This window comes from Pan paniscus, chromosome 6 (assembly GCF_029289425.2).
Source record: "Pan paniscus chromosome 6, NHGRI_mPanPan1-v2.0_pri, whole genome shotgun sequence".
NCBI lineage: Eukaryota > Metazoa > Chordata > Mammalia > Primates > Hominidae > Pan > Pan paniscus.
This window is the reverse complement of record NC_073255.2, coordinates 27,960,962-27,976,760: the sequence shown is the minus strand read 5'-3', so window position 1 is coordinate 27,976,760 and position 15,799 is coordinate 27,960,962. Positions and strand designations below refer to the sequence as shown.

The following is a 15,799-nucleotide window of genomic DNA, read 5'->3' as shown; positions in this document are numbered from 1 at the left end:
AATCTGATATAATTTATATAGACAGAATGGTCTCTATGTAGCAAGAATTAACAGCCTGGCAACCAAAAAATGGAAGAGGCTCCCTTCAATATTTGGGGGTTTTTTTTGAGACAGAGTTTCGCTCTTGTTGCCCAGGCTGGAGTGCAATGGCACGATCTCGGCTCACAACAACTTTCGCCTCCTGGGTTCAATTGATTCTCATGCCTCAGCCCCCTGAGTAGCTGGGATTACAGGCATGTGTCACCCGGCTAATTTTTGTATTTTTAGTAGAGACGGGGTTTCACCATGTTGGCCAAGTTAGTCGTGAACTCCTGGCCTCAAGTGATCTGCCCGCCCCAGCTTCCCAAACTGCTGGGATTACAGGCGTGAGCCACTGTGCCCGGCCTGGCTCCCTTCAATATTACACTTAATGATTCACTTACAAAAATGTTGCTTCTAATCTCAGCAATTAGTCTTTCTGCTAGTGGGTTCTGTTAGTTTAGAGATTTGGAGGCCCAAAAGAAAAGTGATTCCACCAAGTGATAGAAAAATGTTTCCATGGGATTGAAAGTTAAGACTGTGACCTGCCTATATTAGCCTCCTCATTTTTACCTCCTCTTCAGGTAAAAAGAACAAAAGACAGGGCTTTGAAGGCTAGCTTAATATTCAACGTAAGTTCATGACAATGTCAAAAGAATCTTCAAAAATACTGACAGCCATAATACCATTTCTATTCTTCGCAAAGACTACATTCCTCAACCTCCAGCTTTGCCTTCTTACTCCTTCATTTTAGCAGATGATCTCATTCTATTTTTTTTTTTTTTAGAGAAAAGAGAAATCACTGGATAGAAACTCCTTCATTCTTCTGATTCCAAACACACCTACTATCAATCCCCTCCTTCTTCCCACTTCTTATGGAAGAGGAACTGGCCCGCCACCCCTGTCTGAGATTAATCACATTTGCTTTGGATCTCATATCAGGAATTATCTATTAATTGCCCACTCTGTCTCATATATATCCAACCTCTACATCTCTTTTTCCCACTAGTTTTTAAAGACACCTATATCTTTCCCATTTAAACAAATAAAACCCAGCAACCTTCGTTTGACTCCCTCTCCCTTCAAGGCCAAATTTCTCAAAACAGCTGCCTGAATTTCCTCATATTCTACTCACTTCAGCTTACATTAATCTGACTCCCATTTGTCTGCCCATCAAAATAAGTCTTACTACAGTCAACAAACCACTCTGTGTTGCTATGTCCTACTATAAGTATTTTTAGTTTTAATCTTATTCTGATCTTTTACCAGCTTCAAAAGTTGCAGTCCTCCTGTGAATACAGTGCTTTAGACCATTTGGCCATCCTGACTTGCTGGGAAGGAGAAACAATTTCTTCCCAATTTTCGAAACTCTCATTTTTCTCCTATTCTTCTGGTGATTCCTTTGTTATCTCCTCCATAGGCCCATTTTCTATCCTTTATTCTGGACTCTTGCCTCTTCACAGCTTCAATGAAGAAGTTATCTTCTATATGCAGATAATTCACAAATGTATACATCTAACCACAACTTTCCAGACCTGTCAATTTGTCATATATACTTCAGTGTCACAATGATATCACAAATTAAACACATCTAAAACACAAATTATAATCCTTTCCCCAATGCTTTGATCCTTTTCCAATACCTCCTTTCTCAGTGAATAGTGTCATCATCCATTTAGTTATGCATTCCAGAACCCTAGAGATCATAAGTGACACCTTATGCTGAATCCCTCAACATCCAATCATGTACCAGCATCACAAGACAAATAGCTAACACTTACTGAGATGTTACTTGTTATCAGGTCGTATTTTAAGTTATCTTAATTTGGTTACCTAATTTAGTTATCACAACTACATATGGCAGTTATCATCACCAAGTCCTGTTGATTTTATTATCTTTTTAATCTATCACTTTTTCTTCATTGATGTTGCTTGTGTCTGCCACTGTCATCATCTCAGTCCAAAGGACCATCATGTCTCACTGGACTACTACAGCTTCCTATTTGGTCTGCCAGCAAGCACTCTGAAAACTCTTTAATTCATTTACCACAAAGCAGTAAGTCTTTTTTTTTTTTTTTTTTTTTTTTTTTTGAGACGGAGTCTCACTCTGTCTCCAGGCTGGAGTGCAATGGTGCAATCTTGGCTCACCACAACCTCTGCCTCCCAGGTTCAAGCAATTCTCCTGCCTCAGTCTTCTGAGTAGCTTGGACTACAGGCACGTGTGACTATGCCTGGCTAATTTTTTGTATTTTTAGTAAAGATGGAGTTTCACCATGTTAGCCAGACTGGTCTGAAACTCCTGACCTCAGGTGATCCACCTGTCTCAGCCTCCCAAAGTGCTGGGATTACAGGTGTGAGCCATTGTGCCAGGCCAAGTCATTTTTTTAAAGAAGAAAACACCCCATCTCTACAAACATGCATGCACATGCACACAAACATGCATACACAGATTTTAGAATAAGGGCAAATCACCTAACTTGACTTATGAAGCTATGCATGGGCAGGTCTCTAGCTACTTCGCCAGTTTCATCTAGAACCATCGTCCGCCTTATGTTCTGTGCTCCAATTACACTGACCTTTAATCAGTCTCGAACTGGCCATTCTATAATAAAGTAGGTCTCCAACTCAGAGCCTCTGAATATGTTGTTCCCTCTACTTGAGTCACTCTTCCCTTTTCTCTTTACCTAGTTAACAGCTACTCTTATTTCAGCTCTCAATGACCATTTCCTTAGAGAAAACTTCCTGATGGTCAAATTACCCACCCATATGCCCTTGTTGTACCATGTTATTCTCCTGTGTAATACCTACCACTGTTGCAATATTAAATTTATTTGTGTGATTACTTGACTAATGTCTTGCTTTTCTACTAGCCTATAAACCACAAGAGGATTGGGACTGTCAGGGTTTGCTTATCATTGCAACCCCAGAATCTAGCAAAATGTTTAGCATACAGTGGGTTGTCAATAAGTATTCATTTCGATGAATGAACTTGGAAGCCAAATTGAACTAGAGTAATAAATAAATAGTAAGTAAGAAAATGTAGTGAACCGCATGTTCTCACTCATAGGTGGGAATTGAACAATGAGAACACATTGACACAGGAAGGGGAACATCACACTTCGGGGTCTGTTGTGGGGTTGGGGGAGGGGGGAGGGATAGCATTAGGAGATATACCTAATACTAAATGACGAGTTAATGGGTGCAGCACACCGATATGGCACATGTATACATATGTAACAAACCTGCACATTGTGCACATGTACCCTAAAACTTAAAGTATAATAATAATAAAATTAAAAAAAACAAAAGAAAACGTAGTGAATTTACCCAGCTTTTCATCATTAATGGGGGGAGAGAAGTATTTAGAGGGGTATGTTGAGATTAAGAATGGGTTTGCTGGTTGTTTGATTCAAAAGCTGAAGAGGTTAAAACAAGCTTAAGTGCTAATAGCAAGAATCCAGCAAAGAAGAAAAGTTAAAGATGCTCAACAAAGATGGAATAACCAACAGTATAATACTTCTGAGAAGCCCAGCATCCAGGAAGCCAAAGCCTAGGTAGAAGTACTGGCCTTAGAAAAAGCAGCAGCATCTCCATTGTAGCAGGATAAGAAGAGAAAAGGGAAAGTGTCAAAATAGGTTTATAGATCTGGTGGTAGAAAGTGAAAAGGTAGACAGTTCTAGACTAATGACTTCTATTTATCTATGGTGTCAAAAGAGGGTGATCTGCTGAAAGTGAGGATCTAGAGAAAGGACTCAGATTGGAGGAAAATAGTACAACAAAAAGATTGCTCACTGGCACTGATAGTCTAGTGGAAATTAGTGGCCAAGCACTTACTTGGCAGAAGTTGCCTAGTGAGATATTTTCCAGCTGTGCTTGGAGCCTTGCACAAAGAAGGTAATCAGTCATCAATACTCAAGTTTGCCAGATGGACATGAAAAAGGGACAGAGGGTCAAGAAAACTGGGGCACTGGAGAGACAGTGGAGTGACAATAGCTTCTAAGCTGGACAGACAGAAAAAGAAAACAGAAAACAGTAAAGTACAGGAAAAAGAATAAGAAGGTCTGGATGACTGGAATTGTCAATGAAAGTTAAGAGAATTAAATGAGACAAAGCATGTAAAACACTCTGCAGAGTGGCTGGAACAGAGTTATAAGTGCTCAAGAAGCCTTATTATTATCAAGGGTTTAACACTGAAGGTTTAGATTATTCACAAGAGAACCTAAAGATAATGACATGTAGTAATTTACAGTCAGACAGATGAGAATACAGAAGCAAAGTCATTTTAGCTGGAAGGTGAGCCCAGTTAACTGCCCAGTATCTAATTGTGAAATCAGCTTTGTAGTTCTCTCACATAACTCTCAATAAGGACTTTAACATAAGCTTTCAAGTTCCAATTATGCTTTAATTCATTTAATGTGGAGAAACTATAAACTACGGTGGTACTCAGGAAGGTCTTAAAACATCTTCCTCCAATGTTAAGAGACTCCTGGACTTCATTAACACAAAAGAAGAGTATGGCAACAGCAATGTGCATGTGTAATAGTGACTGTGACCCAGACCTGCCTTGTAAAGCCTCTATTTTACATATCAGGTAATAACATTAATCTAAGCAAAAAGTTAAAGAAATAAATGAAAAGGTACTCAATCCAATTAAATAAGATGCTCCTATACACCCAGTTAGAATGGCTAAAGTGATAAGACTGACAACATCAAGTGATGGCAAGGATGTGGAGCAAAAGCCTCTCTCACACACAACTGGCAGAAGCGTAACATGGTACAATCACTTTGGAAAACTACACGACGATATCTTTTAAAGCTGAAGGTGGTATAGCTTATGACTCAAAAATTCCTGTTTGGTATTTCCCAACACAAATATTAATACATACATATGCATACCAAAAGGCATGTACAAAGTGTACAAAAATGTTCAAAGTAGTACCAGTCTTAATAGTTCCAAACTAGAAATAACCCAAATGTTCATAATGATAGAATAGATAAATTGTGCTATATTCATTCAATGGGATACTATATACCACAAGGATGAAGTAGTGCTACACACAGCACAGATGAATCTCACAAACAATGTTGGCTTTAAGAAAACAAAACACAAGAGTTTATGCCATATGATTACATTTATATAAGTTCAAACACAGGAAAAACCCACTTTTTGCTGATGTGCTGCAGACTTTCATGAATGCACCATACACCAAAGACAGAACAAAGAGCTCCTCTTAATAACAGGGGTGCACAGTGCCCTTAGAAGATGGCATGGCATGGTATTTATCAATGGCTGCTTCTGCTCTAACTTCAATGGTTACAGAGTTAGAATAGTTGTTACTACTGTGGGGTTGGTGACTGAGAAGGGCATAAGGGGGGACCTCTAGTGTACTAGTCATGTTCTTGTCTTGTTGGTGGGATGTGCACTTCATAATAACTGAGCTATACATTTATGATTTGTGCCCTCTTATATGTATCCCATACTTCACTGGAGAGTTTACTTAGAAACAAAAGGCTAGAAATGACAAAAACAATGTAGGAAAAGGCTTTAGAAGAAGCCAAGGCTGCTGGCTCTGCAGAATCCCCTTTTGCCTCTATGTATAGAATCGGCCACTATGCTACAGAGAGATGGAATGACCTAAATCATGTTATCTAAAATAACAAAATGAAATAATGAGAGAGCAGGATTGGAACTGAGGTATGCTAATCTCACAATGTTCTCAAATTCTTGAAGGAATGTTTCTGGATGTTTACAGAGGGGTCCTTGTCATCTAGGCACTCATTATCCTGATCCTTAAAGCAATGAGATTGTAAAGGGATGCAAAAGTAGTCATAACACAAAAATATTAATTAAAGAACAAGAGCACTTATAAAGTTGGTCCTCACTCAAACATTCCTCCTCTGGCTCAGACCAGCCACTGTTTCTGCCAATTCCCATCAACTGCCCTTGTCAGTCATTCTTGGTCAATTGTTTCCTGTGTTATGATGTTAAACAGGACAATACAATATAACCATAATGTAAATCAATTGCGAAGTGAAACTGCACATCTTGCAAAAGATGCATGATTCCATGAAGTTGATAAAAGTGCTATTGGAGAACTGTTTGAATCACATGCCAAACCACTGACAACAGGAGAACCTGGCAGATTAAGGTCAGTTAATCATTGTGGAGGGGACCCCTGGTTGTTCACCAGGTAACCATTTTTTCCTTCCTACTCAGTAACAGAACCCTGATTTTTCAGTAATTGTACTTCTATTGTAACGGTAAATAAGTGATGTTAATATACTCCAAAGCTAAGAAATGTGAGTCAATTTTTAAATCCAAAGAGCTAAACGGACAGTCTCAGACAATCCTCTCCTCCTCAAGTAAATATTTGCTGCTGCAATCCAGTTTCACCCTATTTAGGGATTAAGGCAATGCTTTACAATGCTATGATCCACGAATGAAAACATATATTCGAGGGAGTGGGAGGGAACCTAATGAGTCTTCAACGAGTTTAAGCCCTGGTAAACTATGTTCAACTACCATTACAGGCAGGCAATAGCTAAATGCACCAGCAATTTGAAGTCTGTGGTATTGTAGATACAAAAAGGTTTACATGAAAGGAACATGAATTTGAAAATAGATACATGAAAGTAAGTTACATAAATTAACGAATTCAGGCATTCACAGTACTTCAGCACAAAGGCCAGGAAAGATTTAAAAGCATTCCCATAGACTGCACTGGTGCACTGTAGCAGGAGCTGGTGAAAAAAGACAAAATCCCTGCAGTCAGCGTTTGCTTATAGAAATCTGAAGTTAATATCTTCATAAAAATCTTAAATTCCTCTACTGTTGCCCATATTCCCAGCAGAACCACTAGACAAAGCAAACTAGGTTTTGCAGTTACACATAACTCACATCCTGCTTTGTCCTCTTGAAACAGGATCCCAGTCAACAAAACCCAAACATTCCCACAAATCTACTTAGATGTGTATTATCTATAAATAAAGCTTACAGAAAGGAAAAAGTGACTTTCTATGCTTATCGGTATAGATGTTATGGAATTAAAAAAAAAATAAAGCCTCTTTGTTTCACCTTCGCCAGCGTTAAAATCTGTTCTTTTCATAACCCACCTTTCGCCGATGTGCTGCAGAATTTCACGAATGCACCACACACCAAGGACAGAACAAAGAGCTCCTCTTAATAACAGAGGCGCACAGTGCCCTTAGAAGATGGCATGGTATTTATCGATGGCTGCTTCTGCTCTAAATTAGCACGAACAGGAGGACTCCTCTTCAACTAGCTCCACCGGGGAATACAGGAAGGGGCGGGGATCCTTATTTAAGAGCAGCTGATTTCAGGCCAGCAACTCTCCTCCCTTTGGGGGCTTCGGTTTGGGCTATGCCAATGGGTTTCTTCACACAAGATCTCAAGACACCTTAAAACGGCTCGCCAATGGAAGGATCCTCGCCCCACAAAGAGATAAGTAGGGCAGAGCTGTTACACAACCGATACCCGACGGCGAAAGCCAGCCCGAGGAGTCCCCCAGGAGTCTGACTTGGGAGCTACATCTTCGGCAGACGAGAAGCACTTTTGCTCGAGAATTGTTTTACGCGCCCCTCTACCAACTGCGGAATCGCTCGCCTGCGAAAACGGAAGGAGGGGCGAGGACAGAGAAAGAGGGGCGCGATCCACAGGGCGCGGGGTTCGACCCCGGGAACCAGGGGCCCGAGTCCCGGACCACCTCCCACCGTCGTCCGTCACTCCCACAGAGGCGGTACCTGTTTCCGCATGTTATTCATGACGCCCATGAAACCCGCCAACAATTTAGCTTCTTCCCGAGCAGCAAGTTTCTTCTCGGTCTTCTTCTTGCTGCTCTTCTCCACCCCAGAGGCTGCCATCCTCCCTCAGCTCGGTTCACGCCCAGGGCTCGCCGGGCCGGGCGAGGGGTCGCACTCTCTGGGCACACTGGGGATTCTATCGACCAAACACGGCGATCGGCAGTGCAGCTGCAGCGCCCAGCTCTGGAACGCGCGGCAGGCGGCGGTGGCTCGGCCACTGCCGAAAGACAAGGCCGGGCGGCCCCCCTAGAAGCGCTCAGGGAGCGACGCTACTAACTGGGCTGCGTCCCCGGGCAGAACCCAAGCCCTGCCCAGGAGCCTGCGCACTTCGCGCAAGGAGGCGGGGGCACTATGAAGAGAGTCAGGGGCGGGGCCTGACACGTCACAGTGGCGCGCCGTTCCGAGCAATGAGACTGCAGGCACAGGTGCGGCCGGATTCCCTGTCGCTGTCCCGCGCTGAGTGAATTTTGCCTCGGAGCTGGTCCGAGGTCGCGCCTGCTCTTTTGTGTATATCCAAGGCAGATTTCCAGGTTTCGGTTACGTGATTATCTTTTTTTTTTTTTTTTTGATAATTGGGCGGTGGAACATGCTAAGGTGTCTCCCATCAGTGTAAGGCTTCATGGGACAGGGTCGGTGTTCAGTGCAGTATGTGAGCCTGGTGTATGGTAGGCGCTCAATAAATATTAAATGATGAAAGGATATTACTGCAAGTTAAAGTCTTGTTACACGGAGCACAAGATTTATTTTCGTGGGATTCATAACGCAAGAGCACACAGTCCCGTTGGTGTCTCCTTGGCGTGCAATGAATGTCTGCCTAACTAGGCTGGCTTACTGTGTGTTTACAACTGAAATCAGTTGTCAGTCGGTTCTAGAAATCTTCAGTTAGGCTTCTCTAAGTGTTTTTACGGTAACACGGAACTCAATCACAGCCCTCATGGAAATGTTTTTTGTAACCATATTCTTTCTACTGTATAGTAATATACAGGATTATTTGAAATTGTACATTATTTAACATTATGAAAACTTTATATCTCATTGGTTTTCCTCCTCGGTCTATATAGGACTATACAGAGACATTTTATGTAAAATAATTTACACCATTGAGGCATTTTTTTTTTTTTAGAGGCAGGGTCTCGGCCCTGTCGCCCAGGCTGGGGGTGCAGTGCAGTGGCTAATCATAGCTCACTGAAGCCTCAGCACTCCTGGGCTCAAGCAATCCTCCCATCTCAGCCTCCCAAGTAGCTGAAACTACAGGCGTGCAACACCACTCTGGGCTAAGTTTTAATTTTAAAATTTTTTTTTTGTTGGTGGTGGTGGTGGTGGAGAAGAGGTCACACTATGTTGCCCAGGCTTGTCTCGAACTCCTCGTGTTATGCAATCCTCCCACCTAGGCCTTCCAAAGTGCTGGGATTACAGGAATGAGCTGCCAGGCCTGGCCCACAGTATACTCTTCTTGTTGAGGACAAACAATATAGCATAATCCAGATGAAAGAGCAAGCTGTATATACGCCTCAATTTTTACAAAAGAGTAAGATACTTATGTCTCTGTACTCTTTATCTTTCTTCTATTAATCTAGAGGTTCTCAGATGTGCCTCTATTTTAACTAGTTGATTTGGGGATTTCAGGTGAACCCTGGCAATAGGAATAATTTATTGTTAATAGAAATGAGAAAATTTTTCATTCACTTTATTAAATGACCCAGGACACTGAAGAAAAACAGAATAAAGTTTTTTCTTTTTTTTTAATTGAAAAGAAGGAGAAATCTGTCTTCTAACTCTAAGGCCTTGGGAGATGAAGGATCCGTGATTCTAAGGCAGAAATGTAAGTGGTGAAAAAGAATGCTGTCCTGTAATAAGGCAAAAAAGAAACGAGGAACAGCATACTTAGTGCTTGATGTTAGAACAGTCTTTTTACATATTGCTGAATATAAAACATCAAAGTTCATGGAAGAGCCATAGGATTCAGAGCTCAAAGAGGCCACAGAGATTAAGCATGAGACTTTGCCTGGATGCAAAGTCAAACATCTCAACTTTCTAGTTGTGCAACTTTGGGCAAATTGCTTAACTTCTGTTATGCCTCAGTCTCCTTATCTGTGAAAGTAGAACCTACCACATGGAACTGGCGTAAGGTTTATAAAAATGCTTAGAGGGGTGCCAGCACAAGACACTTAAAATTACTTTACTGAGTTAATAATACACACATACTTCAGAGATATTTTGGGTTCTGTTCCAGACCACCACATAAAGTAAATATCGCAGTAAAGTGAGTCACACAAATTTTTTGGTTTCCCAGAACATATGCAAGTTATGTTTACACTATACTGTGGTCTATTAAGTGTGCAATAATATTATGTCTGCAAAAGCAATGCACATACCTTAACTAAAAAGTGCTTTGTTGCCAAAAAGTTGCTAATGATCATCTAAGCCTTTGCAAGTTGCAAGTTTTAAATTTATTTTTATTTTTATTTCTATTTTTTTAAGAGATGGAGTCTTGCTGTGTTCTCCAGGATTGAGTACAGTGGCTATTCACAGATGTGATCATACTACACTACAGCCTCAAACTCCCGGGGTCAAGCAGTCCTCCTGCTTCAGCCTCCTGAGGAGCTGGGACTACAGGTCCACATCACCATGCCCACTAGATTCACAGTCATTTTGCTTGTGGAAGGTCTTGCCTCAATGTTGATAGGTGCTGACTGATCAGGGTCAGGTTGCTGACTGATCAGAATGGTAGTTTCTGAATGTTGGGAATGGCTATGGCAATTTCTTAAAATAAGACAACAATGAAGTTTGCTGCATTGATTGACTCCCTTTCACAAAGGATTTCTCCATATCATGCAATGCTGTTTGATAGCATTTTACCCATAGTAGAACTTCTTTCAAAATTGGAGTCAATTCTCTCAAACCTTGTCTCTGCTTGGTCAACTAAGTTTATGCACTATTCCACATCCTTTGTTGTCATTTCAACAATATTTCCAGAGTCTTCACCATGAATAGATTCCTTTTCAAACAACCACTTTCTTTGCTCAGCCACAAGAAGCAACTCTTCACCCATTCAAGTTTTATCATGAGATTGCAGCAATTCAGTCACATCAAATTCCACTTCTAATTCTAGTTGTTTTTCTATTTCCACTACATCTGCAGGTACTTTCTCCACAGAAATTTCAAACCTCTCAAAGTCATCCGTGAGGGTTGGAATCAACTTCCAAATTTCTGTGAATGTTGATATTTTGACCTCCTCCTAATCACAAATGTTCTTAATGGCATCTAGAATGGTGAATCTTTTCCAGAAGGTTTTCTGTGTGCTTTGCCCAGTTCCATCAGAAGAATCACTGTCTGTGGTAGCTCTAGCCTTATTAAATGTATATTTTAAATAATAACACCTAAAAATCAAAATGACTCCTTGATCCATGGGCTGTAGAATAGACATTGTGTTAGCAGTCATGAAAACAAGATTAATCTCCTCATATAGCACCATTATAGCTCTTGGGTGACCATGTGCATTGTCAATGACCAGTAATATTTTGAAAGGACACTTTTTTTTTTGAGCAGTAGGTCTCAACAGTGGACTTAAAATATTCAGAAAGCTGTGTTGTAAACAGATGTGCTGCCAGCTAGGCATCGTTGTTCCATTTATAGAGCACTGGTAGAGCAGATTTAGCATAATTTGTCAGGACCCTAGGATTTTTGGAATGGTAAATGGGCACTGGCTTCAACTTCAAGTCACCAACTGCATTAACTCCTAACAAGAAGAGTCAGCCTGTCCTTGAAAGTTTGAAAACAGGCATGGACTTCTCCTCTCTAGCTATGAAAGTCTTAGATGGCATCTTCTTCCAATAGAAATTGTTTCATGTACATTGAAAATCTGTTGTTTGGTGTAGCCACCCTCTTCGATGATCTTAGCTAGATCTTCTGGATAACTTGCTACAGTTTCTACATCAGCACTTGTTGCCTTACCTTACACTTTTATGTTATGGAGATAGCTTCTTTCCTTAAACCACAGGAACAAACCTCTGCTATCTTCTAGATTTTCTTGGGCAACTTCCTTACTTCTTTCAGCTTTCATAGAACTGAATAGTGTTAGGATCTTGCTCTGGGTTAGGTTTTGGCTTAAGGGAATGTGGTAGCTGGTTTGATTTATTTAGACCACTAAAACTTTCTTCATGTCAGCATTAAGGCTGGTTTGCTTTATTATCATTTATGTGTTCACTGGAGTAGCACTTTAAATTTCCTCCAAGCTTGTTTGCTTTTCATTCACAATGTGGCTGTTTGGTGCCAAGAGGCCTAGCTTCCCAGTCCTGGCTTTCAACATGCCTTCCTCACTAAGCACAGTCATTTCTAGCTATTTATTTAAAGTTAGAGATGTGCAACTCTTCTTTCACTTGAACACTTAGAGGCTATTGTAGGGTTATTACTTGGCTTAATTTCAATATTGTTGTGTCTGGAGGAATAGAGAGGCCTGGGGACACAAAGAGAAATGGGGAACAGCTGGTCACTGGAGCAGTGAGAACACACGCAACATTTATTGATTAAATTCGCTGTTTTATGGGCTCGGTTCATGGTGCTCCAAAACAATTATAATAGTAACATCAAACATCACTGTTCACAGGTCACCATAACAGATATAATGATAATGATAATAATAATAATGTTTGAAATATTGCAAGAATTACCAAAATGTGACTCAGAGAAACAACAAAGTGAGCACATGCTGTTGGTAAAATGGTACTGATAGACTTGATCCATGCAGGGTTGCCACAAACGATTAATTTGCAAAAAAAACAAACAAACAAAAGAACATGCAGTATCTGTGAAGCACAATAAAGCATACTGCAAATAAAATGTGTGCCTGTCCTGTATTAACTTTGTTACTATTTAATCTAGCATTTCCCAAAATGTGTTTCTTGGAATACAACTAGTCTTATGATTCCCCTAACCTGAACTGGTTCTCTGGGAATGCACCCACAGGAGGATAGGTCCTTGGGTGATCTTGGCCAATCCAGCTCTCCCTGCAACTTGTAGTTCTCAGAATAACCGAGAATGCAACTTTCTGAGATAGAGAGGTAATGTCTAGAATAATCCATATTGTGTCCTTGTTCCTCCCAGAACAGGGTGTACTGCAGCGCTTGTTCTCAGTGATCCTAGTGCCACCTAGAATATAAAACCCAGAGCACAGTGCTTTCAGTGTCCCTCAGCTGCAGTGGGATGTGGAGCACACACAGATAAGACCCTTTCCACACTCAGCAGCTTTCTTGAGCCTTAGAGGACTGGCTTGCTGTGGATCCTAGGCTTCTATTTATTCCTGCTGCTCATCTATCTGTGCATAATAAATCTTTGTCTAGCCTGTGTGAGTGTTCTGTCTCTCTCACCAGACTCATGCGATTGGTAGAGAACCTTTGTGACAATTTTGGGAGACATGTAAAATATATCCTTGGTGAAAAATCCCAAAATATATTTGCATATTAAGTGTTTAGAGAAGGTTTTCTGTACCTATTACTTAAACCTATTGAACTTTTCTATAGTCCAGTACTTCTTGAAGTGTCAGCTTAGCCAATTCCCATTTTCTGTGAGTTGCTTACTCCTCTATTCACCCACAGGAGGGATTCCTAAAGCTGTACCTATTCTGTGGGACTTTACCTCTACCTGGTCTCAGTTTATTGGATTAAGGTTGAACACCTAAACCAAAGAGACCCAATTAATAAGCTGAAGTAAAGAGCATCATGTTCTCTTTGGACACTGGACAGATGGATGTTGATGAGCTTGTGTGCAGCAGTTCTACTGGAAGTATGTACAAGGGGCTCAGCCAGCCAATTTGGACGGTGTATGTGATAAGCAGAGAAAGGCAGCAGTCTGCAGAGACTGCAGAATGAAAAAAAAAAAAAAAAAAAAAAAGCAGAAACCCAGAGAGAAATCAGACAAAAGACCAGGTGGAGGGCAGGGGTCTGGGGATTATCCAAGCTTAAAATTCAGGGTCTCTAAACTTGAACAGGCTGATTTCAAAGCTGTGGGCCTAGCAATGTGTTCACATAGCAATTTGGCTTTGTAAAATTTATAAAAGTAAGATATTTTAACCACAATGGCTTGAGTCTATTGTCTCATTTCACCCTGATTTCCCTCTATCTTACTTTTTTTTTTTTTTTTTTAACTATCTGGTGGTGTTGAAATTGCCATATATATCTTTGGGAACAAATCACAAATTGAACTGGGGATATATTTTTTGGCATCTAGCAGGATATATATTTGTAGATCACAGTTACTTCCATACAGTTAAGCTATTTCCAGCCCTTCTAATGTAAGAATGGCATTCAGGAATAGTCCCTAGTCCCACTGTGCCAACCCTATCTTGTGATGCCAAAGATGCAGGGCCTGAGATCTCCTAATATGTCTTACAGTAACCAGCACTGAAAGTATTTAAGTAGTGGAGGAGAAGCAAGTTTTAAACAGGTTTCATCAGCTAAGCCACAAGCTGGTCTATGGAAAATTCTTCAATCATCAAATATGTAAAATTTTAAGCAGAAGGTTGGTACTCACTTCCAATCAGAAGTGGAAGGAATATATATGTCATGCATTTTTTTTTGAGACAGAGTCTCACTCTGTTGCCCAGCATGGAGTACAGTTGTGCAATCTTGGCTCACTACAACTGCCACCTCCTGGGTTCAAGTGATTCTCCTGCCTCAGCCTCCCAGGTAGCTGGGATTACAGGTGCCTGCCACCATGCCTGGCTATTTTTTTTTTTTTTTTTTTTTGTATTTTTTGCAGAGACGGGGTTTCACTATGTTGAACAAGCTGGTCTCCAACTCCTGACCTCTGGTAATCTGCCTACCTTGGCCTCCCGAAGTGCTGAGATTACAAGTGTGAGCTACCATGCCCAGCCAGTCGTGTGTATATTTTACAATATGACGTATCAATGGTAAGTGTGACCTCAACTCCCAGAAAGGTAAAATAAGGGACTCTGAAAATCTACTCCTCCATAAAAGCAACAAGAACACTGGGAAATTGTCAAAATTAACTTTTTCAGATCGCTGGAAACTAACTAAAAGCTTATAACAATCCAAGAAGTAGTTATTTAAGACAAATGGCTGAATCTCATAACAATGAGACTTGAGGTGTTTTAACTCTTCCTAATCCCTTCTCACTCTCTCTAGCTTTATAGTAGCCTTAAAAACCAACAGCTTCACAACTATGGTAGCTGTGAAACCCACCAGCCCACTGTCATTGGAGAAGTCAGAACAGGTTAAGAGGTCCTCAAAAGCCTCATCCCTAGGGTATTTTTAGTGTTCAGCCTGTCTGGCACCTTACTGAAAAGCTCCGTTCTCAGGGCTTGTATTTGTTTGACATGACTCAGAGCTCACTTTGTGCAAACAGCTCCGCCAGCAGGGAATTTGACAAAGACAATAAGCAGCAGTTGTTTAATATTGTAGCTGCCTAAGGCAGTATTGCCATTTAGGGCTAGCAAAATGCTGACCTAAACACTTAAATGGAAAAACCGAGTATATTAGTCAGGATTCTCCAGAGAAACAGAACCAATAAGATGAATGGATGGATGGAAAGATAGATAGATAGATAGATAGATGATACATACATACACACATGTATACATACATATGTCACAGGATCCTTAGGGTGTTGCTTCACCAGCCAGAAACCTCTGTGGCTAGTGGCACCTTCTGCCTGAATATTGCTTGTACCTGCTGGACTCGTTTTGCCCGCTCGGCCTGGCAAGCTGTGCTCAGCTCAGGCTACCGGCCCGGATCCCACACCTGCCAACAGCAAACCAGGTTCAGAATGGTGAGGAGTGTGTGGGCCAGTGAGCGTGGGGTCCGGCCACTGTGCACAGCCAGGCAGGCTGGCTACTGTGGCAAGGCAGGCAGCTCCAGGCGCCAGCACAGGTGCTGGCTCCGTGCGAGGCTGTGGCTGGTCCAAATGTTCTGTGTGCAGATTCTGTTGCAGACACCCACATCTG

The 15,799-nt window shown here is 41.2% G+C and overlaps 1 protein-coding gene and 1 long non-coding RNA gene across 5 annotated transcripts in view; one reads left to right on the top strand and one right to left on the bottom strand.

Moving 5' to 3' along the window:
* The window catches only part of KLHL7 (kelch like family member 7), a 69,702-nt gene extending 61,515 nt beyond the window's left edge, over positions 1–8,187 (bottom strand). For 2 of the 4 annotated variants that reach the window (XM_003807946.5, XM_063605639.1), the window contains exon 1: positions 7,780–8,187. In XM_003807946.5, coding sequence (XP_003807994.1) covers positions 7,780–7,899 — 120 coding nt within the window. In that variant the 5' untranslated portion in view covers positions 7,900–8,187. Of the gene's footprint in view, positions 1–7,131 lie in introns of all 4 variants that reach the window. The other 2 variants (XM_008960056.6, XM_003807948.6) reach the window with 2 other exon arrangements.
* A 672-nt stretch (positions 8,188–8,859) lies between these two features.
* Positions 8,860–13,737, top strand: LOC134730665 (uncharacterized). The gene is made up of 2 exons (XR_010112572.1): positions 8,860–9,661; positions 10,321–13,737. It is a non-coding gene; the product is annotated as an uncharacterized LOC134730665 (long non-coding RNA).
* The last annotated feature ends 2,062 nt before the right edge of the window (positions 13,738–15,799 follow it).